Source organism: Sus scrofa, chromosome 6, assembly GCF_054392235.1.
Source record: "Sus scrofa isolate SSC_HxYL_T2T_F1_AM1 chromosome 6, Sscrofa_HxYL_maternal_Yorkshire_Landrace_v2.0, whole genome shotgun sequence".
NCBI lineage: Eukaryota > Metazoa > Chordata > Mammalia > Artiodactyla > Suidae > Sus > Sus scrofa.
In genome coordinates this window covers 20,475,614-20,500,757 of record NC_139388.1, presented here as the reverse complement: position 1 = coordinate 20,500,757, position 25,144 = coordinate 20,475,614, and the positions used below count along the sequence as shown (strand labels likewise).

Genomic DNA, 25,144 nt, shown 5'->3' with positions numbered 1-25,144 from the left:
TTTAATTTTTTGAGGAACTGCCAAATTTTTTTCTATAGCAGCTGTACCATTTTACATTCTATATCAGTGTATGTGGGTTCTGGTTTCTTCACATCCTTACTAACACTTGTTATTATCTTTTTTATTATATCCATCTTTTTGGGTGTGTTTTGATACTTCTTGTGGTTCTGCTTGGGATTTCCCTAATGACAAATGAGGTTGACATCATGTATTTATTGGTTAATTCATTATCTTCTCTGAGAAATGTTTACTCAAATCCTGAGCTTTTTTTTTTTTTTTTTTTTCTTTTTAGGGCTGTACCCATGGCATATGGAAGTTCCCAGGCCAGGGGTCAAATCGCAGCTGCTACTGCCAGCTTACACCACAGCCACGGCAGCACCAGATCCATTGGATCCTTAACCCACTGAGTGGGGCCAGTGATTGAACTCATGTCCTCGTGAATGCTAATTGGGTTCATTACTACTGAGCCACCATCGGAATTCCTGTGAGCTTATTTTTAAATTGGGTTATTTGTCTTTTTATTGTTGAGTTCTAAGAGTTCTTAAATATTCTGGATACTAAGCACTTTTTAGGTGATTTATTAATATTGTCTCTCTTTCTATGGGTTATATTTTCACTTTCTTTCTTTCTTTCTTTTTTTTTTTTTTAGGGCTGTACCCACAGCATATGGAAGTTCCCAGGCTAGAAGTCGAACTGGAGCTGTAGTTGCTGGCCTGCACCACAGCAACACCAGATCTGAGCCACATCTGTGATCTACACCAAAGCTCATGGCAATGCCAGATCCTTAACCCACTTAGCGAGGCCAGAGATTTAACCCGGGTCTTCATGGATACTAGTTGGGTTCATTACCACTGAGCCATGACAGGAACTCGTGTTTTGACTTTCTTGTGCTTGCTTTGGAGCACAAAAGTTTAAAATTTTGACGACATCAATTTATTTTTTCTTTGGTTGCTTGTGCTTAAGGTGTCATGTCTAAGAAGCTGTTGCCTAATTCATGGTTGTGATTTGCACTTATATTTTTTTCAAAGATTTTTATAGTTTTAACTCTTAGATTTTGGTCTTTAACCCATTTTGTGTTAATTTTTTGACTTAAAAATTTGTTGAGTTCCCATTGTGGCTCAGTGGAAACCAATCTGACTAGTAACCACGGGGACGCAGGTTTGATCCCTGGCCTCACTCAGGATTCAAGTTTGTTGAAAATACTGTTTCCCCCACTGAATTGTCATGACACTTTTGTTGAAAATCAAATAAATAGCATGTATAGGTTTATTTTTGGACTCTTTTCTCTTTCATTGATCTGTATGTCTATCCTTATCCTTATGCCATTACCACACAGTTTTGATCAGTATAGTTCTGTAGTAAGGTTTGAAATTGGGAAGACTCAATGCTCCAGGTTTGTTCTTTTTCCAGATTCTCTTGGCTGTTTGAAGTCCTTTTCATTTCCTTAGGAATTTTGGGGTCAACTTGTCAATTTCTACAAAAAAAGCAGCTGAGATTTCATTAGGGATTGTTTGAATCTGTAGATCGGTTTGGGAATATTACCATCTTATGGCATCTTAACAGTAGACAGAGATGTATTTTCAGTCTCATTTAACCTCCTTTTAAAATTTATTTTCTGTTTCCTTTGTATTTTATTTGTGAAGAAACTGGGTCTTTGTCCTGTGGAGTTTCCCACGCTCTAGATTTTGCTGTTTACATCCCCATGATATTCCGTTATACTCTGTTTCCTATAAAATGGTGATTAGAGCTAGTGCATGGTCAATTCAAGTTGATTTTTTTGGCAGGATTACTTCTTCTGTTGTTTTGCACTTCCTATCATCATTATTGTTTTAATTAATGTACCCTTCTGTTCATTGCTTCATTACCTTGAGAATTATAGCATATTTATATATAAAGAGCTTTTTTTTTTGTCTTTTTGCCATTTCTTGGGCCGCTCCCATGGCATATGGAGGTTCCCAGGCTAGGGGTCTAATCGGAGCTGTAGCTGCCAGCCTACGCCAGAGCCACAGCAGCACAGGATCCAAGCTGCGTCTGCGACCTACACCACAGCTCACAGCAATGCCTGATTGTCAGCCCACTGAGCAAGGGCAGGGACCGAACCCACAACCTCATGGTTCCTAGTCGAATTCGTTAACCACTGCACCACGATGGGAACTCCGAAAGAGCTTTTTCATTCCTTTTGAAGGCCGTATAATAATCCATTGTATGGTTGTACCATAGTATATTTATTTCATTTTTTATTGATGAACATTTAGATTGTTTCCATTCTTTCTCTGTTATCATATTTTATTAAATAACTCTGTACATGCATCATTTTTCACATTCACAGAATATCACATTAAATATTCTGAAGTAGAATTACTGAATCTGATATGCATTTATGATTTAGATAAATATTACCAAATTACCTTGCTAAGAAGTTATTCTAGTTTACATTCTCGTCAACAATGTCAGAGTTCCATTTCACTGGTTTCTTTTTATTTATTTATTTTTTTAAAAATTTTCTGGCTGTGCCTGTGGTCTGTGGAATTTTCCAGGCCCGGATTGAACTTGCACTATAGCAGTGACTCAAGTCACAGCATTGGTGATACCAGATTCTTAACCTGCTGAGCCACCAGGAAATTCCAGTGGTATCTTTTTAATATATAAAAAACTTGCTGTTCTGGGGCTGCTTAAATAGGATGGGTATATACTGTGTACACACACACACACAGACGTATATAAAACTTCATAGAAATCGAAAGTATATTCCAACTAGTTAACTAGTAGCCCTGTGTCTGCTGCTTATTTCCTGGTAGGAACTGTGCTTCTCAGTCCATGGAAAGGAGCAGTTGTGTGGCTTCTTTACACTCTCTCGGGAAGACACTTGTATTTAAGAGCCATCTTTTTTTGTCTTTCCAAATCTTTATCCTACCCCTTCATTCTTACAGCAGAAACTGGGCAAGAAATATCTTCTTTTGCTAAGAGCTAAGGCCCCACAAGAAGACGACCCCTGAAGCCTCCTGTAGATGATTGTCTTTGGTAGTAGAGGGCTTGTCCCCCGAAAGTAGCTCTGTGGTCCTCATGGAGATTCAGGCTTCCCCCACTGGAGGCTATGATGTAAGCTCTAAGCAGATCCAGTCCCCAGTGCACAAGTTGGTCCTGTCTACTCTCAAGTCACGCATCTGACTGAATCCAAAGAACATTCTCCATTAGTAATTTTCAGTATTAATTTGGTATGACAATGTGGTCCTGCAAATAGAGAAGTTGGCAGAAAACATCACCAAATGGGTGAAATCGGAGGGCACCATTTTGTTCTTTTGGGGCAGTTAACTGCTTTTGGAATGAAATTTGTCAGAGTTGCAGTCTCTTTTCTTTTTTGAAGCTTCTTAGATAATTGGGAGATTCTTGTTGGGGGCGGGGGGTTGTTTTTGTTTTTTTTGTGTTTTTTTGCCATTTCTTGGGCCGCTCTTGAGGCATATGGAGGATCCCAGGCTAGGGGTCTAATCGGAGCTGTAGCCACCGGCCTACACCAGAGCCACAGCAACTCGGGATCTGAGCCACGTCTGCAACTTACACCACAGCTCACGGCAACACCGGATCCTTAACCCGCTGAGCAAGGCCAAGGATCGAACCCGCCACCTCATGGTTCCTACTTGGATTCGTTAACCACTGCACCACAATGGGAACTCCTGTTTTGTTTTTTTTAATGGCCACACCCATGGCATTTGGAAGTTCCCTGGCCAGGAATCTGAGCCATAGCTGCAGCCTCTGCCATGGCTGCGGCAATGCTGGATCTTTAACACACTGCTCCAGGCTGGGGATTGAACTCATGCCTCCAGAGAGATAATGCCGGATCCTCAACCCACTGCGCCACAGTAGGAACTCTGAGATTTGGTCTTTTTGCTTAAACTCTGCTGATTGCCACTGTGGTCCAGATTCCTTTGGTTGCATTTCTGTGGCTGGCTTCCATCCTTCCCTGAGGCCACCTCTAGTCCTCCATAGGTGCTCTGAACTTGATCCTTCTTTTCTAAGACCCTGAAATTCAGTTTTCCCTTGAAATACTTGATAGATAACACATCTCATCGAACAGCTTCACATAAATTACTTTTCTCAGTAACTGATTCATACTCTTGTGATATTAGGGTATTTTTTTTTTTAAACAACCAAATTTTTCTGACAGAGTACTGAAAGTATCACTGTATATGTGAACATAATAATAAATGTTCAGATATTGAATGGTATACAATTTGATATTATGTCCCAAATTTTCACATTCCTCCACCCCCCCAAAAAATTTAACCATTTGCAGCGAAGCTCTGTAAGCTGCTCACATGTTATGAATGCTGGCCTGCTTTTTGCTGGGCCCTTTACTTTATGCCCGGGGGATGGGATGGTGAAGAAGGAGCCCTTGGCCTTCAGACTTACAGTCTGAGGACAATATAGACAAGGAGAGGATCGATGTTAGGACTGTCAGTCTTCTACAGCCTTCCTGGCTGTAACTCAGGGGTGCTCTTGGGCTTACAGAGGTAGAGGGGGCTTTCTTTTTTTTCTTTTGTCTTTTCAGGGCCACACCCACGGCTTATGGAGGTTCCCAGGCAAGGGGTCTAATTGGAGCTATAGCTGCCGGCCTACACCACAGCTCACAGCAACGCCGGATCCTTTACCCACTGAGCAAGTCTGATTTGTTTCTGCTGTGCCACAATGGGAACTCCAAGGGGGCTGTTCTTTCCTAATTTAAGTGGCCTGGGATGCTCTTTGAATTTTTGCACTTGGCTTTCTAAAAAATTGTCTGAATAGGAAGTTATAAGCAGATAATGAAAAATTCAAAAGGGACAAAAGTGTAAAGTTGTCTCCCTTGGTCCTTAGCCACTCTCTTGCTCTCCCCAGAGCAGCCACTGTTAGTTTTTTATGTATGTTTTCATATGTTGTCATGCTTATACGTGGACAAATTCCCCACTCCTACTCCTCTGGATTATAACTTGTACTCCCCCGTGCCTCTTTCACTTAGCACAGTATCTTTGAGATCATTTAATACCAGTACTCACTTACAGAGATGCTTTACTCTTCTTAATGGCCTACTACTAGTGATTACATTGGTCCTATATATATACATATATATTTTTTTGGGGGGGGGGTCTTTTTTAGGGCTGCACCCGCGGCATATGGAGGTTCCCAGGCTAGGGGGCTGAATCGAGCTGTAGCCACTAGCCTATGCCACAGCCACGGCCAACCAGATTCAAGCTACTGGTCTGCAGCCTACACCACAGCTCATGCCAGCACTGGATCCTTAACCCACTGAGTGATGCCAGGGATTGAATCTGTGTCCTCATGGATGCTAGTCAGATATGTTTCTGCTGAGCCACTATGGGAACTCTCTTGGTCCTCTATTAATGAATGTTTTTGTTTCCACTGTCACCAGTGTTGTATGAACATCATTTAAGTTGAAGGATATCGCCAGGTTGTCCTCATTTCATTTGCAACCTATAAAGATGCCTAGTCCCCATGCCTTCCCTCCTTATTTACTATTTATTCTCCTATGTTTAAAAGTCGTTTGTTTCTTTTTCTGTAACCTGCTTGTGTCTTCTTTCTTCTTTTCTTTTTAATTATAGCTGATTTACAATATTGTGCCAACTTTCCTTTTTTCTTTTTACTCAATGAATTTTATTGTATTTATAGTTGTACAAGCATCATGACAACCCAGTTTTACAACATTTCCATCCCAAACCCTGAGCCTGTCTCTCCCCACACAACCTGTCTCCTTTGGTAACCGTTAAGTTTTTCCAAAGTCCGTGAGTCACTTTATACTGCAAAAAAGTTCATCATATTCTCTTTTTAGATTCTACATATAAGTGACAGCACATGACGCCTGTGTCTCACTGTCTAACTTCACTCAGCATGATAATCCCTAGGTCCATCCATGTTGCTGCAAATGCCATCATTTCATTCCTTTTTGTGGCTGAGTAATATTCCATTGTTTATATGTACCACATCTTCCTTAGCCACTCCTCTGTCAGTTGACATTTAGGTTCCTTCCATGTCTTGGCTATTGTATAGTGCTGCAGTGAATGTTGGGGTACATATATCTTTTCAAGTCATAGTTTTCTCTAGGTAGATGCCCAGGAGTGGGATTGCTGATCAAAAGGTAATTTTAATTTTACCTCAAAAAACTGTTTTTCATACTGTTTTCCATACTGGTTGCACCAATTTATATTCCCACCAACAGTGTAAGAGGGTTCCTTTTTCTCCACACCATCTCCAGCATTTATGTTTGTAGACTTTTTGATGATGGGCATTCTGGTCAGTGTAAGGTGGTACCTCATAGTGGTTTTGATTTGCATTTCTCTAATGATTAGTGATGTTGAACATCTTTTTTAATGTGTTTTTTGGCCATCTGTATGTCTTCCTTTTTAGATCGTCTGCCTTTGGTTTTTTTTTTTTTTTTTTTTTTTGGTCTTTTTTTGCCTTTTCTTGAGCTGTTCCTGCAGCATATGGAGGGTCCCAGGCTATGGGTCCAATCATAGCTGTAGACACCGGCCTACGCCAGAGCCACAGCAACGCAGGATCTGAACTGCGTCTGTGACCTACTCCACAGCTTACGGCAACGCTGGATCCTTAACCCACTGAGCAAGACCAGGGATCGAACCTGCAACCTCATTGTTCCTAGTCAGATTTGCTAACTCCTGCCCATGTTTTTGATGGGATTGTTTTTTTGGTATTGAGCTACAGGAGATGTTTATGTATTTTGACGACTAATCCCTTGTCAGTTGCTTCATGTGCAAATATTTTCTCTCATTCTGTAGGTTGTCTTTTCATTTTGTTTAGGGATACCTTTGATGTACAAAAAATTAAGTTAATTAGGTTTTTATTTTTTGGGTTTTTGTTTATGGGTTTTTTTTTTTTTTTTTTTTTTTTTTTTTTTTTTTTTTTTGCTTTTTAGGGCTGCACTTGCAGCATATGGAGGTTCCCAGGCTTGGGGTTGAATCAGAGCTACAGCTCCCAGCCTGTACCACAGCCACAACAATGCAGGATCCAAGCCACATCTGTGACCTACACCACAGCAAACAGCAACAGCAGATCCTTAACCCACTGAGCGAGGCCAGCTATCAAACCAGCAACCTCATGGTTCCTAGTCAGATTCATTTCTGCTGTGCCATCATGGGAACTCCTGTTTTTTGTTTTTTATTGTCATTACTCTAGGAACTGGATCTGAGAAAAGATATTGCTGTGGTTTATGTCAGAGAGTGTTTGTCCTATGTATTCCTCTAAGAGTTTTATAGTATCTGATCTTATGTTTAGGTTTTTAATCCATTTTGAGTTTACTTCTGTGTATGCTGTTAGGAAGTGTTCTAATTCCATTGTTTTACATGGAGCAGTCCAGTTTTCCCAGCACCACTTATTGAATGGACTATCTTTTCTCCATTGTATGTTCTTGCCTCCTTTGTCATAGATTAGTTGACCGTAGGTGCGTGGGTTTAATTCTGCGGTTTGATGTATTCTGTTCCACTGAACAGTATTTCTGTTCTTGTGTCAGTACCATACTGTTTTGATGACAGTAGCTTTGTAGTATAGTCTGAGGCTAGGGAGCCTGATTCCTCTAGCTCCATTTTTCTTTCTCAGGATGGCTTTGGCTACTCTGGGTCTTTTGTACTTCCAAACAAACTTTAAAATATTTTGTTTTAGTTCTATGAAAAATACCATTGGTAATTTATTTATTTATTTTTTTTGGTCTTTTGTCTTTTTTGTTGTTGTTGTTGTTGCTATTTCTTGGGCCGCTCCCGTGGCATATGGAGGTTCCCAGGCTAGGGGTCTAATCGGAGCTGTAGCTGCCAGCCTACGCCAGAGCCACAGCAATGCGGGATCCGAGCCGCGTCTGCAACCTACACCACAGCTCACAGCAACGCCGGATCGTTAACCCGCTGAGCAAGGGCAGGGACCGAACCCACAACCTCATGGTTCCTAGTCGGATTCGTTAACCACTGCGCCACGATGGGAACTCCACCATTGGTAATTTAATAGGGATTGCATTGAATATGTAGACTGTCTTTCGCAGTATAGTAATTTTGACAGTATTGATTCTTCCAGTCCAAGAGCATGGTATATCTTTTCTGTGTCATCTTTGATTTCTTTCATTAGCATCTTTTTTTTTTTTTTTTTTTTTTTTTTGTCTTTCTAGGGCTGCACCCATGGCATATGGAGGTTCCCAGGCTAGGAGTCCAATCGGAGCTGTTGCTGCTAGCCTACACCAGAGCCACAGCAATGCCATATCCAAGCCACGTCTGCTACCTACACCACAGCTCACTGCAACACCAGATCCTTAACCCACTGAGTGAGGCCAGGGATTGAACCCACAACCTCATGGTTCCTAGTCGGATCAATTTCTGCTACACCATGACGGGAACTCCCATCAGCATCTTATGGTTATCAGAGTACAGGTCTTTTATTTCTTTCGGTAGATTTAGTCCTAGGTGTTTTATTCTTTTTGATGTGATGGTAAATGGGATTGTTTTCCTAATACACAGACACGCACACACATACACACATATGTACAAACGTACGTATGTACATACAAGGTTGTTTTAAGCTGTTGGTCTCTTAATTGTAAGTGCATCTCCAGTGTCCTGCATTTGTACCCTCTACTTCTCACAATTTCTGGTTTTGGTAGCACATTTGTGGGTGATTTCCTACCTTTACTATATGTATCCCTTTACTGGTGAGCCTTGTCATTTGTAATATTTTTTGTTGTTGTCGTCTTTTTTTTTTTTTTTTTTGCCTTTTCTAGGGCCGCTCCTGCGGCATATGGAGGTTCCCAGGTTAGGGGTCTAATCGGAGCTGTAGCCGTCGGCCTATACCACAGCTATAGCAACTCGGGATCCGAGCCGCGTCTGCAACCTACACCACAGCTCATGGCAACGCCAGATCCTTAACCCACTGAGCGAGGCCAAGGGTTGAACCCGCAAACTCATGGTTCCTAGTCGGATTCGTTAACCACTGAGCCACGACAGGAACTCCTCATTTGTAATATTTTTATTTCTAGTTGTGGCCTTTTCTTTTCCACCTAGACATTTCTTTAGTATTTGTTGTAAAGCTAATTTAGTGGTTCTGAATTCTCTTAGCTTTTGCTGGTTTGTAAAGCTTTTGATTTCTCCTTCAAATATGAACAAGAGCATTGCTGGATAGCGTAATCTTGGTTGGAGATTTTTTTTTTCCTTTCATCACTTTAAATATATCTTGCCATTCCCTTCTGGCCTGCGGAGTTTCTGCTGAAAAATCTGCCAGTAACCTTATCAGGGTTCCTTGTATGTTATTTGTTTCTTTTCCATAGCTGCTTTCAATATTTTCTCTTTGTCTTTAATTTTGGTCAGTTTGGTTAATGTGTGTCTTGGGCTGTTCCTCCTTGGATTTATTTTATATGGTACTCACTGTTCTTCCTGGATTTGAGTGATTCCTTTCCCATGTTAGGGAAGTTTTTGGCTGTTAGCTATTCAAATATTTTCTCTGGCCTTTTCTCTTTGTTTTCTCCTTCTGGCACCCCTATGATATGGATGTTGGTTCATTTAACATTGTCCCAGAGTTCTCTTAGAATGTCTTCATTTCTTTTCAATCCTTTTTTTTTCTTTTTTGCTCCGTGTCAATGATTTCCACTAGTCTGTCTTCCACCTCACTTATTTGATCTTCTGCCTCCTGTATTCTACTATTGGTTGTTTCCAGTGTTTTTTTTTTTTTTTTTTTTTAATTTCAGTTGTTGTGTTTTGCCTATCTTCTTGCTTAATCCTTAAATCTTCTGTTTCTTTGTTCAGTGTTTCTTGTAACTTATCAATCTTTGCCTCCAGTTTATTTCCAAGATCTTGATTCATCTTTTTACTATCATTAGTCTAAAGTCTTTTTTATGGAGGTTGGTAATCCTCAGATCACTTTGCTGTTTTTCTGGGTTATTTTCTTGTTGCCTTATCTGAGTCGTAATTCTCTGCCTTTTCATTTTGTATAGATTTTGGTTGTGTTTTTGCAGAGCATAGGGTTGTACCCTCACTTGCTTCTTATGTCTGCCCCCTTGTGGTTGAAGTTGGTACAGGGGCTTGCTGCAGGCTTCCTGGTGGGAGAGACTGGTGCCTGTGCACTGGTCTGTGGAGCTGATTCTTATCCTTCTGGTGGGTGGGTCTTTGTCTCTGGGTATGATTAGAGGATGCTTTGTGCTTGGAGGGGTCTTTAGGTAGCCTGTTTGCTGAAGGATGGGGCTGTGTTTCCATCCCATTTGTTGTTTGGCCTGGGGCTTCTCAACCCTGATGTATGGGGGCAGATTTTTCCAAAATAACCTCCCGTAGAGGGGTTCACAGGGAAGATTATTCCCAAGACTTTGGCCTCCAATGTCCTTCCCCCGCAATGAGCCATAGTCGTCCTGTTTTCCCAGGGGATCCTCCAAGAACTGCAGGCAGGCCTGACCCAGATTCCTATGGAGTCTCTGCTCTGCCTTGGAACTGAGTGCACATGAAAGCCTGTGTGCACCTTTCAAGAGTGGAGTCTCCATTTCCCCCATTCCTGTGGAGCTCCTGCACACAAGCCCTGGTGGCCAAATGCTCTAGGGGCTCCTTCTCCCAATGATAGATCCCCAGGCAAGGGAACCTGACATGGGGCTCAGAACTCATTCCTATGGGTTAGCCTCTGCAATATAGTTACTTTCCAGTCTGTGGTCCACTCACTCATTGGGTATGGATTTGCTTATATCACTTAATTGCCCCTCCCACCATCTCTATGTGGCCTCCTCTTTGTCTTCTGAAGTAAGATATCTTTTTTGATAGTTTGCAGCCTGTTTTGTTGAAGGTGGTTCAGCAGTTGATTGTAATTTGTTGTTTTTATGAGAGAAAGTGAGCTCCAGTGCTTCTACTCTGCCATCTTAATCCTGTCTTCTTTTGGGCCAATTTCTGCTGTATAGCAAAGTGACCCATTGTTTATGTGTGTGTGTGTGTGTGTGTGTGTGTGTGTGTACGTTCCCTTTTTTATATTATCTTCTATCATGGTCTATCCCAAGAGACTGGATATATAATTTCCTGTGCTCTACAGTAGGACCTTGTTTACCAGTTCTAAGTGTAATAGTTTAAATCTGCTAATCCCAATTCCCAATCCATCCAACTCCCTCCCTCCCCCTTGGGCACCACAAGCCTGTTCTCTGTGTCCATGAGTACGTTTCTGTTTTGTAGATAGATTGATTTGTGCCATATTGTAGATTCTACATATAAGTGATATATATGGTATTAATTTCTCTGACTTTTTTCCACCTGATAATTTCTAGTTGGATCCATGTGCTGTGTATGACATTATTTCATTCTTTTTTTGTATATATGTACCACATCTTCTTAACCTGTTCATCACTCGGTGGACATTTAGGTTGTTCCCATGTCTTGACTATTGTGAATAGTGCTGCTGTGAACATGGGGATGCATACATCTTTTTGAATTGTAGTTTTGTTAGTATGTATACCCAGGGGTGGGATTGCTGGATCATATGGTAGTTCTATATTCAGTTTTCTCAGCAACCCTCCATACTGTTCTCCATAGTGGTTGTATCAGTTTATACTCGTATCAACAGTTTAGGAGGGTTCCCTTTTCTTCACACCCTATCCAGCATTTGTTATTTGTAGACTTACTATTGATGGTCATTTTAACTGATGTGAGATGGTACCTCATTGTAGTTTTGATTTGTGTTTCTCTAATAATGAGTGATGTTGAGCATTTTTTCATGTGCCTGCTAGCCATCTGTATGTCTTGTTTGGAGAAATGTCTGTTCTGATCTTCTGCCCATTTTTCGGTTGGGTTTTTTTGTTGTTGAGGTGTATGAATTATTTGCGTATTTGGAGATTAAGTCCTCATAGGTTGCATCGTTTGCAACTATTTTGTCCCATTATGTAGGCTTTTTTTTTCTTATGGTTTCCTTTGCTATGCAGAAGCTTTTAAGTTTGATTATGTCCCATTTGTTAATTTTTGTTTTTATCTCTGTTGCCTTGGGAGACTGACCTAAGAAAACATTTGTACAGTTATGTCAGAGACTGTTTTGCCTCTCTTCTCTTCTAGCCTTAAATTTAACTCTTTAAGCTGTTTTGAGTTTGTTTTTGTGTATGATGTGAGAGTGTGTTCTAGTTTCATTGATTTATATCCCAGCAACACTTTCTGAAGAGACCATCCCCCCCCCCTTTTTTTTTTTTTTTTTTTTTTTTTTTTGTCTTTTTAGGGCCACACCTGTGGCTTATGGAAGTTCCCAGGCCGAGGGTCGAATTGGAGCCACAGCTGCCGGCCTGCACCACAGCCACAGCAATGCCAGATCTGAGCCACGTCTGTCACCTACACCACAGTTCATGGCAAGGCTGGATCCTTAACCCACTAAGCAGGGCCAGGGATTGAACCCACCTCTTCATAGATACTATTCAGGTTCGTCACCACTGAGACACAATAACAACTCCCATTTTATATTCTTGCCTCCTTTGTTGAAGATTAGTTGACCATAGTTGTCTGGGTTTATTTCTGGGCTCTCTGTTCCATTGATCCATATGTCTGGTTTCGTACCAGTACCACACCATTTTGACTACTATAGCTTTGTAGTATTGTCTGAAGACTGGGAGAGTTATGCCTCTTGTCTTTTTGTTTTAACCCCCTCAGGATTGCTTTGGCAATTCTGGGTCTTTTTTATGATTTCAAATAAATTTTTGGATTACTTGTTCTAGTTCTGTGAAAGATGTCATGGGTAATTTGATAGCAATTGCATTAAATCTGTAGATTGCTTTGGGTAGTATTGCCATTTTAACAATATTAATTGTTCCAATTCAGGAGCATGGAATAGCTTTCCATTTCCTTGAATCCTCTGTAATTTCCTTGATTAATATTTAATAGTTTTCAGTGAATAAGTCTTTCACCTCTTTAGTCAGATTTATTTCTGGGTGTTTTTTTGTTGGTGGTAGTGCTGGGATTTTAAAAAGTATTATTTAGGCTTTATGTAGTCAGCTTTTTTTCACATTGTTCCTGCTTCTGGTTGATTTCTAGTTTTGTGGCATTGTGGTCAGAGAAGATGCTTAAAATAATTTCTATACTCTTAAATTGTTTGAGGTTAGTTTTGTGCCTCATATGTGGTCAGTCCTAGAGAATGCTCCATGTGTTCTTGAAAAGAATGTATAATCTGGTTTTTTGGATATAATGTCCTGAAAAATATCAATTAGGTCTAACTGTTCTGTTGTGTCATTTAGTGCCTCTGTTGCCCTATAGATTTTCTGTCCAGAGGATCAGTCCATCGATGTGATTGGGGTGTTAATCTCTTTCCATCAATTTCTCCTTTTATGTCTGTTAGTATTTGTTTTAAGTATTTGGGTGCTCCTATATTAGCATATATATTGATGAGTACAATATTCTTTTCTTGAATTGATCTTTTTATCATTAAATAGTGTCCTTCTTTAACTTTATGGCGTTTGTTTTATCGATTTGTTTGTTGGTTTATTTATTTTTGTCTTTTTAGGGCCGCACCAGCTACATATGGAAGTTCACAGTGTAGGGGTCAAATCAGAGCTGTCTTGTTCCTACTCCACAGCCGCAGCAATGCAGGATCTGAACCATCTCTGTGACCTACACCACAGTTCACGGCAACATTGATCCTTAACCCCTGAGTGAGGCCAGGGAATAAACTCACATCGTCATGGATACTAGTTGAGTTCGTTACTGCTGAGCCATGATGAGAACACCATAAAGTCTATTTTGTCTAATATGAGTATTGTGACTCCCTCTTTCCTGTCATTTTAGTTCTCATAAAATAGAGGGGATCTTTTTCTATCCCCTCACTTACAATTTATATGCAAGCCTGTCTCTTATAGGTGGCATATTGTAGGCTCTTGATTTTTATCCAGTGATGGGAGCATTCAGTCCATTGACACTTAAGGTAACTATTAATAAATAAGTATTCGTTGCTATTTCAACATTGTTTTCCAGTTGATTCTACGTTTCTCCTTTGTTTCTTTTTCTTTTTTTGATTGGATGGTTTCCTTTTATTTTATGCTTGTGTCCTCTTCTCTTTGGTTTTTGTGAGTATAGTGTTTTTTTCATTTGTGGTTGTTCTGTTTTTCCAGTATGTTAACCCCTTCCTATATCTCCTTGATTTAGACTGATAGTTATACAGCTAAAACACAGTCTAAAAAAAAAAAAAATGAGTGTAGACTTCTCCACATTTTGATTTTGTGTCCTTTTTTTAGCATGTTTATCCTTTTGCTGTTTTCTTGTGTTTATCATTGCTTTCACAAATAGGTTTTGGGATTTTTTTTTTTTAAATCTCTATACTGGCTTATATTCTTTTATTTTTTGTTTGTCTGAGAAATTGCTTATTTCTCCTCCTATTCTAAATGATAATCTTGTTGGGTAGAGTATTCGAGATTGCAGATTTTTCCCTTTTAGAGCTTTGAATATATCCTGCCACTCCCTTCTGGCCTGTAGTGTTTCTGTAGGGAGATCAACTGATAGCCTTATGGGGGTTCCCTTATAATTAACTCTTTGCTTTTTTTCTTGCTGCCTTAGAATCCTCTCTTTACCTTAACTTTTGCCATTTTTATTATAATATGTCTTGGTGTAGGTTTTTTTCGGTTCAACTTGTTTGGAGCTTGCTTTGCTTCCTGTATCTGATTATCAGTCTCCTTCTCTAGATTTGAGAAGTTTTCAGCCACAATTTTTTCAAATATATTTTCATTCCCCATTGCTTGTTCTTCTCCTATGTGAATCCCTATGATTCATAGATTGGCATGCTTTATATTATCCCACAGATCTCTGATGTTGCTTTCTTTTTCGGTTTTCTGTCTGCTTTCCTGATTGGATGGTTTCCACCATTTTATCTTCCAAGTCACTTATTTGTTCCTTGTATTATTATTCATTCTGTTCTTCAATGCCTTTAACTAGGCCTTTGTCTCTGCAAATGAATTTTCTAATTTTTTTTCTTGGCTCCTCCTTATAGTTTCTAGTTTCTCTTTTAAAAGTAATATGTGTTACCATTGATATCCATTCTTAATTTCTTCAGAATTTTCTTACCTCTTTTTTTTTTTTTTTTTTTTTTTTGCTTTTTAGGGCTGCATCTGCCACATAGGGAGATTCCCAGGCTAGGGATCAAATTGGAGCTACTGCTGCTAGCCTGTGCCACAGCCACAGCAACACCAGATCCAAGCCGTGTCTGCGACCTACACCACAGCTCACGGCAACACCAGATCCTTAACACTGAGCGAGGCCAGGGATCGAACCCACAACCTCATGGTTCCTGGTCAGATTTATCTCCACTGCACCACAATGGGAACTCATTCGCTACCTCCTTTTTCAACTTGGTTTCTGTTAGGTTACAGAGGTCTGTTTCATTGTTTGCACCTTCAGGGGAATTCTTTTGTTCTTTTTACTGGGAATGGTTCGTGTACTTCTTCATTTTTGCGTATATTTTTCTTCTTATGTGAGTTTAGGGAAAATAATTACGTACTGTAGTCTTGGAGGGCTCTTTATATGTGGGAGTGTCCCTGGGTAGCTTGTGAAGGCTTCCTATTTTTGTTTGTTTGTTTGTTTGAGGGCTGCTTTTGGTTTGGATGCTTGCTGTCTCTTTCCTCAGTGTGTGCAGGCTGTTATCACTTTGATGGGGGTGAAGAGGTGTATGGCCTGCATGTGCTTCCAGGAATGGGGGAGGGCAATGGGCAGCACCTGTAGGCAGTGCCCAGAGCCTTTGGCAGAGGGAGTGGCAGGCCCTGTGCATTCCCAGTTGGGTGAGCGCTGCTGGTGCCGGCAACTGCTGAGTTAACTAGGGCCAGAAGTGATGCCTGTTCACAGGACCCTTATTAGTGGTGGGCCTCACTCACTTCAGGAGTCAGAGATGGCTGCAGCAATTTGCACCCGCCACCGTAGCCTGTGCAAGAGGTGCCCTGCTGCCCGAGAGCCTGTGCATGCACAAAGAAAGAAGTCCCTATGGCAATTCTGTCCCTCTTCTCAACTTCCCAAACAATGGTGCCTTGCTTTTCCTCCAGGTCCAGGCCTCCTCCCGTGCTCTCTCAGCTGTGGTGCACTGCTCCCCCGAGGCTGTTTCCACATAGCCAGTCCTAGTCCTTTCCCTGTAGCCTGAATCTCAGAGCCCAGCCCCTGTCTGATTGTCTCAAGCTCAGGTGCACCTGCAGTGTATGAAAGTTCCCAGGCTAGGGATTTAATTGGAGCTGTAGCAGCAGGCCTACACCACAGCCATAGCAATGTGGGATCTCAGCTGAATCTGCAACCTACACCACAGCTTACAGCAGCACCAGATCTTTTAACCCACTGAGCAAGGCCAGGGATCAAACCTGCATCCTCATGGATGCTAATCTGGTTTGTTACTGCTAAGCCACAATGGGAACTCCTTCTCTGAGGCTTTGAGGCTCCTCTTCCGTCCCATCTGATCTCCCTCTTAGCTAGGTGGCCTCCTAGGGTACAGATTCCTTTCCTCTTTCACAGCTGCCTCTCAGGCATGCTTGGCCCGTCCTGATTCCTCTTTTTCTCTTTTCTCTCTCTCTTTTTCCCTTTTGTTCTACCCAGTTATGTGGAGGGTTTCCTGCCCTTTTTGGAGAATTGATGTCTTGTGCCAACAGTCCACATATGTATATGTTCTTTGCGAACCATTCTACATGTAGATGGTTTTTTGTTTTTTGGGTTTTTTTTTTTTTTTTTGGTCTTTTTAGGGCTGTACTCATGGCATATGGAAGTTCCTAGGCTAGGGGTCAAATCAGAGCTACAGCTGCTGCCTGTACCACAGCAAGATGGGATCTGAGCTGCGTCTGTGACCTACACCACAGCTCATGGCAATCCCTGATCCTTAACCCACTGAGGGGCCAGGGATTGAACCTGTGTCCTCCTGGTTACTAGTCGGGTTTGTTACTTCTGAGCCACAATGGGAACTCCTGTTTTATTTCTTTAATCTGTTTGTGGGCGAAGATGAGCACCACGTCTTATTCTTCCACCTTCTTTTTTTTTTTTTTTTTTTTTTTGTCTTTTTGTCTTTTTGCCATTTCTTGGGCCGCTCCGGCGGCATATGGAGGTTCCCAGGCTAGGGGTCGAATCGGAGCTGTAGCCACAGGCCTACGCCAGAGCCACAGCAATGTGGGATCCAAGCTGCGTCTGCGACACACAGCACAGCTCACAGCAACACCACATCCTTAATCCACTGAGCAAGGGCAGGGATCAAACCCGCAACCTCATGGTTCCTAGTTGGATTCGTTAACCACTGAGCCACGACAGGAACTCCAAGAAATTATCTTTTGTGATGCTTTTACATATTTGCCTCTGCTTTCTTGTGGCCTTGTTACCACTCCTTCTGCTGTCATTGTCAGCTCTTGTGTCACCTTTTCTACATCTCCATGTTTTAACACCACTGTTTTTTTTTTTTTAGCAACTTCTTTCCCCCATGTTAGTATTTCCTATAAGATGAACAAATGAGGTACATGAGTTTGAGTTTGTTTAGGCAAACCCTAGAAGGTAGTATCCTTGTCAGCCTGAGGCAATGAGTTTGAATGTCAACCCTTACTCTGCAGTTAGCACTGATAGCATTTTTTAGTACATTATCTTTTTTCTTCAGATTTTGTTGGGCATTTTCTACTACAAGGAGCCTTTAACCTTAGCCAGGTCTTTAGCCCTCCCCCATCAGCAAAATGGGGGATCTCTACACCCCAGGTTGTGGTAGTGATTAAATAAGACTGGAAACAGGGAGAAAGAATGGGCAGAGGAATTCTTGACTTTTTCTCTAATCTTCAAGTCCTGTGCTTTCTAGATTAACGCTTTCTGTCATGGGGGATGGGTTTCCTGGGGCAAAAAGAGCCCCAGCAGCTACTTGCTGCCATTCTGCATGGCCTGAAAACGTTCTCTGCTGTCACTTCAGTTTTCTCATTTGTAAACGAGGAACACAACTTGAGGATGAGGATAGTGCTGCCTGTATAGCGTTGTTCTGAGGCTTTCACCATAAAGCCCTTGGCACGTGGAGAGTGCACCATCGGCTTTGGAAAAAGGTGATGAAGTAACAGTCCTTCCTCCTTTTTTGCAGAAGCCTCGTCGTGCGTGTCTCTTGGAAGCACATCGCTGAGCGGTCCCTCCATCCACTGCCCCTCCGCCGCCGTCTGTATTGGCATCCTCCCAGGCTTGGGCGCCTACTCCGGGAGCAGCGACTCTGAGTCCAGCTCAGACAGCGAGGGCACCATCAACGCCACCGGCAAGATCGTCTCCTCCATCTTCCGAACCAATACCTTCCTCGAGGCCCCCTAGGTCCTCTGTCTTTACCACAGGGAGCTCCTCCCCGCAAGTAGACCGGACAGTTTATTCTGCCTGCAGGCATTAGTGGCCTCAGAAAACTCCTTTGCCTGCTCCCTGTTGACACCATGATGTTTTTAACCTCATCTAAACATGTGCCAGAATCTACTTGTGGCGCAACTTGTGTTTGGTTTCTTTCTACTCTAGTACAGATGCCCAAACCTGTCTTGTGGCCTCTGCCCTCACTGATGTTGTAAGGCAGAGGTCACTACCCAGCAGAAACTCCACTAAAAATGCCCTGGGAAGATAAGCACCAGTTGGCTTGCAAAGGGTTTGAGTTCTGTTGCTTTCTTGTTTGTGGTTTTTTTGTGTTTTTTTTTTTTAATCTTTTTTTCCTTTCCCAGCATGACAAAGGAAAAAAAGGGCAGTTATTGACAGGTACCACTGAAGCATTGTTTTCTAGATGAAAGCACTGTTAGCGCGTACATGTTGTGGGATGTGCAGGGGGAGAGAAGGACCCAGGTGATGGAACGGCCTGCTGCCTCGGCGCTGACTGCCTTTTGATGTTAGGAGACTGTAAAAATCTAAACCACATCCACAGGGGGTGTCACTTAACACCCATAGTTCGTTGTGAGGTTTTTCCTCACCCTTGGCTATTCCTTCACCCCCCCATCCACTCCCATTTAAGACTCTAAACCTTAGAGAAACAAACATAGGCCTTTTTTCATTGTAGCTATAAATCAGAAGTGCTGGTGGGTGTGTAGACGAGATCACTTAACTTCCGGCTGTGGCAGGAACTCTAGTATTGCACGCCACTTGCATATTCTAGCTGTAATGTGTTGAGACTCCTCTCTCTTGGATACATTTATGGTATGGCTTCTAACCATGGAAGCCCTTTCTAGTCTAATGGTGCTGCCCCATCCTTTCCCCTTCTTTGATCCACTGCCCCTCCTGCTCTTCTTTTTCCACACACAGCAGCTTCCAGGCTGTGAGAGCCAAGACCTAGAGGTACTGCTCCACTTCTGTGTCAGAGGGAGGCAGGCCTCTCCCTGTGGGAGGGAGGGAAGGATGGTGGGATTCAAGGTCTGGAGGCCTGGAGGGCAGAGGTGAGCCATGGGCTCTTTAAAAAGTCCGTCGGCTCCCCTGCTTCACAAGAATGAGCCTGTGTGCTTCTTACTCCCCCTGGGTTCCTACGTCAATTGTTTCTACTTCCTTGGGTGTGAGACAGAGAGACACACACAGAATGTGTTGACACTGTGATGCTGGCAGGCAGAGAAGCTCCTCAGTTTTAACGTGGGCAGAGAGGCCCCTGGATCTGCTCCAACCCACTCCTTTTCCCTCCCGATGCAGTGACACCCTGGTGCCCGCCGGCAGATGGCTACTTCCCTTCACCCATAACCGATGCCTTGTGAATTCTTCTTCCTTTTCAGAACTACTCTGTGCTAATTGTTCTTGACTGTCGGTACAGGCGTGTCGGCTCCAGCCTAACAAACAAGACATTTAGGTAAAACTGTGGAGGCACCTTCTGCTTCTCTGCTTCGTTGTTCCTGAGATAGTGCTGCTGTTATTATAGCACATGCCCCAAGCAACCTCAAATCATTTCAGGAGGCAGACCAAGGAACCAAGTCACCATCTTTATGTGGCTTTTAAAAGCCCATTGCTATACCTCATGGCCTCTCTTAATGTTGGAAGAAGTTGCCAGAGGGTTGCAGGGATTAAAAATACACATTAATTTGAAAGCTAATAAGCCTGTCAGAGAACAGGGTCTTGCTTTTCCTGAACTGGATCTTGTGCTCCCAACTCCCTTCCATCCACAGCAAGATGGTGTCGAGGAGCTTGAGACTCCTCAGACTGAGATTTCTGCTCTTAGTGTCTCCGGAGAAATGGAGAATCGCTGCTGATCATTTCCTCTTGTTGCCGTACCTGCTGGTGGAGAGCAGAGACACGGGTTCTTTTGAAATCTTGAGTAGCAAAGCCGGGTCTGGTCTGCCCAGAGGAGGAAGCAGCCTTGAAAAACATCTCATGTGGACTCTGTGGTTCAAATCCAAAGAATAGGAAAGACAGGAATGGAAGGAAACGCTGCTTTAAATCATAAAGTGTAGCACTCATGCCTTAATAGGTAATTGGGATTTTATAACTAGGTAAAAAGGGATAAAAATAAGGTTTGGGATGGCTTTTTAAAACCTGCTTGCGTTGTCCTGAGTCGTAATCTTCTTACAACTTTGAACCACATGAGGGAGAAGGCTTGTCTGTGAGAAGCCCTCTTGCTGGCTCTGTCGGGATTCTCTCGCTCATCTCACAGTACACCCTCTCTCTTAACCACTTCCTGCCAGCATCTCCCTTTGGCCTGTCACCCACCTGGCGGGAAGTAAAGGAGCATGAAATTCAAAGCACCCAGTTTTCTATCCATAAAAAACAGGGAGGCCAGTGTGACTGGACCCAGAGAGCTGGTGGGGACTGTTGGTCTGCTCCCCTGGTCCCAGATCTGGGAGGAAAGAAAGCTGGCTTCTCAAACCCAGAGTTGGGAGGGCATTCTAGACTTTTTCAGGAGCAGTCTAGTCTGAAAGTTGAGTTGCTAACTAGGAGTGGCTTCGGCTAGTCCCCTGTGTCCTCATTTCTCTCTCCATCTCATGAGTTCTTCCCCTCCGGCTACCTCTCCGGGAACGCAACCCCGTTCCACCTGCTGTGGGTACTCCACAGTGGTTATGAGCTTGGAGCCAGACTTTTACTAGCTAGGTCACTTGGGCATGTCCTTCACATTTTGGGGCCTCAGTTTCCTCCTCGGTAAATAGGAATAAAGATACCAACTTGCTAGTGAGGATGAAAAGTGATCTAGATTAGATACTTGGTGTGGTATCTGGTGCTCGGTAAAGGCAGCCCCCCTCATTAGTGTTGTTACCCTCGGCCTCCCCCGTTTCTGGGTAGAGTGTCTAGAGCTTCTGGTAGTGATGATTTATGGCAGGTTTATCCATCCTACTGGCATTCCTCAGTTGCAGCTAGAACACTGACATGACGATGGGTTAGATCTGGTCGTCAGAGCTCCAACCACCAGCTTCTGCTCTGTGCCTTCCTCTGAGCTAAATGTTAATTGCTCAGGCACACCCAGTTCCTTGGCTCGGGCGTCCTAGCCGTGGGTATACCGCTCAGCTGTCGTCTTAAGTCCCTCCAGAAAAACAAGGAGTGAGCTCAGAGGCAGCGCACCATCATTTGCACTTGGATGTTTCTTGATTTCCTGGCGTGCCCAGCCCACTTAGGCGTAACAGTGTGGAATGCAAGTTCTGCTTGGTGGGAGGCTAGATCTTGGCAACACTTTCATAGTCACAGGGTGAGCCCAAGAAGCCAGCTGCACGTTCATGCCTTAGTGATGCTGGCAAGGGCTGGCATTTTGCTCCCTTACCTGCTGGAGCAATGGTGTAGGGAGAGAGGGAGCGTCACAGTATTAACAGGCAGAATGTGAACCAGCATCAGAACATGGCAGAGTGGTGGGCAGCCTGACCCAGAGACAGCCTCTGCTCTGAGCTTTAAGCTGTCCGCTGGGCGTCTCCGTCTCTGTTTTAAATGGTCCTGCACGTTGTGATCCTTATGTTCGTGCCACGTGTGTTCCTTCAGGCAGCATCTCCCAAGGGCCTGCTGTGGACGGGCCAGGCACTGTTTAGGACATTTACAGACTGTAGCATCTTTCACCCTGGGGGGGGGGAAATCCTGTGAAGCAGCTCTTCTCTTACATTTTATAGAGGAGACCAAAAATCACAGTGGTTTAGTGACTTGTCCAAGGTCACACAGGTAAGGTATCAGAACCAGAATTTTAACTTGAGCCTCTAAGTTTGGCTTTCTGTGGTTTCAACGAAACTGTAAAACAAATGCCAAGTGCCCAGGCCAGAGTGGAGGTGCTAACAAGGGGGAACGAATCATTTAGTCAGATTTCCAAGTTGACTTTTCATCCTGCTATCCATGTGTAAGAACCACGTAGTCACCAAGGCTTGGTTGGTTGGTTTTTATTGAAATATGATTGGTGAGTAACATTCATTTCAGAGGTACAACATAATTATTCAGTATTGGTATGTATTGTAAAATGACCCATCACAATAGTTACCAAAACATTCTTCTTGTGATAAAAGCTTTTGAGATCTATGTTCTTAGTAACTTTCAAATATACAACATAGTATTATTGCTGTGCATTACACCCCCAGAACTTAGCTTGAAGTTTTTTCATTTAATTTTTTTTTAATTGAAGTATAGTTGATTGACAGTGTTGTGTGGTTTGTTTTTCTTAGCGGTGATTTGTCTGGTCAGGAGTTCAGCACGTTCCTTTCCCCAGCTGAGAGTAGAGGACTTGCTTGACTGATCTACCCAACCTCGGGCAGAGAAGGGGTTAGAAAGAGCTGGCTGGGTCTGCTGCCATGTGAAGTGGGTACCACACTGAGGTAGGTGGTCCATAGGAGTTTGAGCGTTTGGGATGGGCCCAGATGCAAGGCAGGGGCTCGACCTTTTTTGTTTTCCTTCTTTTTTTGGCCATCCCGCGGCATGTGGAGTTCCCAGGCCAGGGATCAGATCCGAGTTGCAATTGTGACCTACGCCACAGCTGTGGCAACACTAGATCCTTCAACCCACCGTGCCAGACCAGGGATTGAACTTGCATCCTAGTGTTGCAGAGATGTCCCTGATCCTGTTTTGCCTCAGCAGAAATTCTGCAGAGACTCCACCTTAACATGCCCAGTAGAAGTCTGTCTGCCCAGTGCCAGCGGTCTGGTAAATGATTCCCGCGGGAGGCGTAAGGGAGAGATCTGCATGAGCTCTCTCCGAGGGCTGTGGAGGGCGTGCTGGGGGGAAGGCTGTTCCACTATAGAGGCCTCTAGTCAATCAAAGCTTGGCAGATTCTCCTAGGTTGGGTTGTGTACAAACTTCCCTGGATGTGACATCAAGCTGGATTCACTTCAGCTACCAAATGGGAGTGTAAGGTAAGTGTGTGCTCTTACTTCAGCCGACGCCCAATCTGGCAGTCGGCTGAGCAAGGATGGGCCCGATATAAACCAAAGCAGCCCACCCTTGGTGCCAAGCTGACCCCTGGGCTGGTGTGCTGTGATTTCCCAAAGGTCCTGGAGGAAGCAGGGCTCCGTGCAGTCCCGCAGGCCTCTCTGGAGAAGTGAAGTTTTCCCTCGAGGATATTTCAGCTGACTTTTGGTGGCTATGGAATCAGCAGAGGCATCTGGAGCCTAAGAAGATGTCCCTGCTCGCTCCCATCAGATAAACACCAGCTCCCGAGCTTACCAGGCTGCCAGAGGTAGGAACCCACCTGGTTGCACTGCCCAGGTCTAGCAGGCCCCAGTAAGAATTACTGACCTGGGAGCGTCGGTCCAGATGGCCGACTTCCCCGTCTCACTGGTGAGCAAGGACAAATTCACTGGGAACTCAAGCAGAAGTCTCCTTTGTAGAGTTGAGGGAAGATGGTCAATGCAGTGGAAGCAGTGTGGGTTCTGTGGAGTCAGCCAGACCCGGAGCTCAGTGCTGGCTCTGCCTCTAATAGATTGAATTAGGCTCTCTGCTTGTTTCCTCATCTCTGAAATGGTCCTAGGCAGGGGCTAGTGGAAGGGTCATCAAGATGATGCCTGTAATGCACTGAACAGGGAGCTGGAAGCCTAGTGTTTAAGTGTTGTTGGGTGTGCCCAAGCCTGTGGCATAGGGGCTGACTAGAGCTCCAGGGAGGAGCTGGACAAGAGAGAAAGGTGTGTCATGTAGCAGAGAGAACGGGCTGGTTTCACGAAGTTGGGCCTGAGCCCAGCGTGGGGCATGTGGTAGAATCCAACGGCTGCTGCTGCAGGGACAGGGGAAGCCCTGTCCAGCATCCTGAGGCCAAAGAGGCTTTTGCATGCTGCAGACCACAGGGCATACCCCAGTGCCCAGGGGGACCTGCAGGAGGAGCAAACGGGTGGTGGCAGGGGGACAGACATGAGATAGAGTGTGGGCCAAGAGGAAGAAAGCTGGGTCGGCATGGGTTCTGCAGGGGCCCGGAGGGCCTAAGCTTGTTGGGGAGGGCTCGTGTGTTTATTGAGCCTGTATGATGTACCAAGTTCTGTGCCAGCCTGACAGGCATATTACTGTTGCATGGAATGCATGTCCCCCAGTAGAAGTGATGACACTGACTTCACAGGTTTGCCGGGGGAAAGGGGTTTTCGTGGTTCTTTTCCCAGATCAGTGAGCCCTTCAGGTCCCAGCTGAGAAATGAGCCGACACAGGGACGTCTGAAACTCCTTTATTACCCTGAGTATAACAAAAAGAACACAGCCACAGTATAAAAAAACAGCAGAGATTAGGTGCAGGTTTCCACACAAAGTATGCACCGGGGACACGTTCCTTTGAGTCTGTAGCTAGTTACTTGGAAAAAGCCAGTTATGATTGTAAAAATTTTATTATCTTTTTATATCAATAATCCCACTAAAATTATACAAAGTACATTCAATACTTAAGAGTGGCAAGGGTGGGGAGAGGAGGAGAGGAAGCCAGTTTGGCCTGGAAGCATCATCAGTCGACTCCAACAAAGGAAGCCCAGCTGGGCTGGAGGAAGTTGGGGGTGGAGGTCCGGTTGTAAAAAATAAAAATGTGGATCAGTTTAAAAAAAAAAAAAGGCCACCCACAAGGAAGCAGGGTGAACGTGCACGTTCCTGGGAAGGCGGGCAGCCCAGCCGGCATGCTGCTGCTGGGCGAGGGCTGGCGCTCAGGCGGGCTCCGAGTTGGCGGGGGGCAGGTTTTTATGCTTGAAATACTGAACAACTTGTTGGGGCAGCTCTGCCAGCACAGCTTTGGCCAGGGTCTCTTTTGCCGCCTGCAGGGTAGGGTGGAGAGGTGAGAGAGAGAGAGAGAGGGTATTTGAATGAAGTGGCGAGAGGGACAAACTCGAGCTGAGGGCCAGAGCTGTC

General features: G+C 43.8%; 2 protein-coding genes across 5 annotated transcripts in view; one reads left to right on the top strand and one right to left on the bottom strand.

The window, feature by feature from the left end:
* Positions 1–22,479, top strand: part of PSME3IP1 (proteasome activator subunit 3 interacting protein 1) — a 56,714-nt gene extending 34,235 nt beyond the window's left edge. For all 3 annotated transcript variants that reach the window (XM_084959856.1, XM_084959857.1, XM_084959858.1), the window contains one exon: positions 18,028–22,479. In XM_084959856.1, coding sequence (XP_084815982.1) covers positions 18,028–18,245 — 218 coding nt within the window. In that variant the 3' untranslated portion in view covers positions 18,246–22,479. The remainder of the gene's footprint in view (positions 1–18,027) is intronic.
* Positions 22,480–24,464: 1,985 nt separating this feature from the next.
* CPNE2 (copine 2) overlaps positions 24,465–25,144 on the bottom strand; it is a 49,688-nt gene continuing 49,008 nt past the window's right edge. For both annotated transcript variants that reach the window (XM_084959822.1, XM_021093901.2), the window contains exon 16: positions 24,465–25,050. In XM_084959822.1, the coding sequence (XP_084815948.1) occupies positions 24,943–25,050 (108 nt within the window). In that variant the 3' untranslated portion in view covers positions 24,465–24,942. The remainder of the gene's footprint in view (positions 25,051–25,144) is intronic.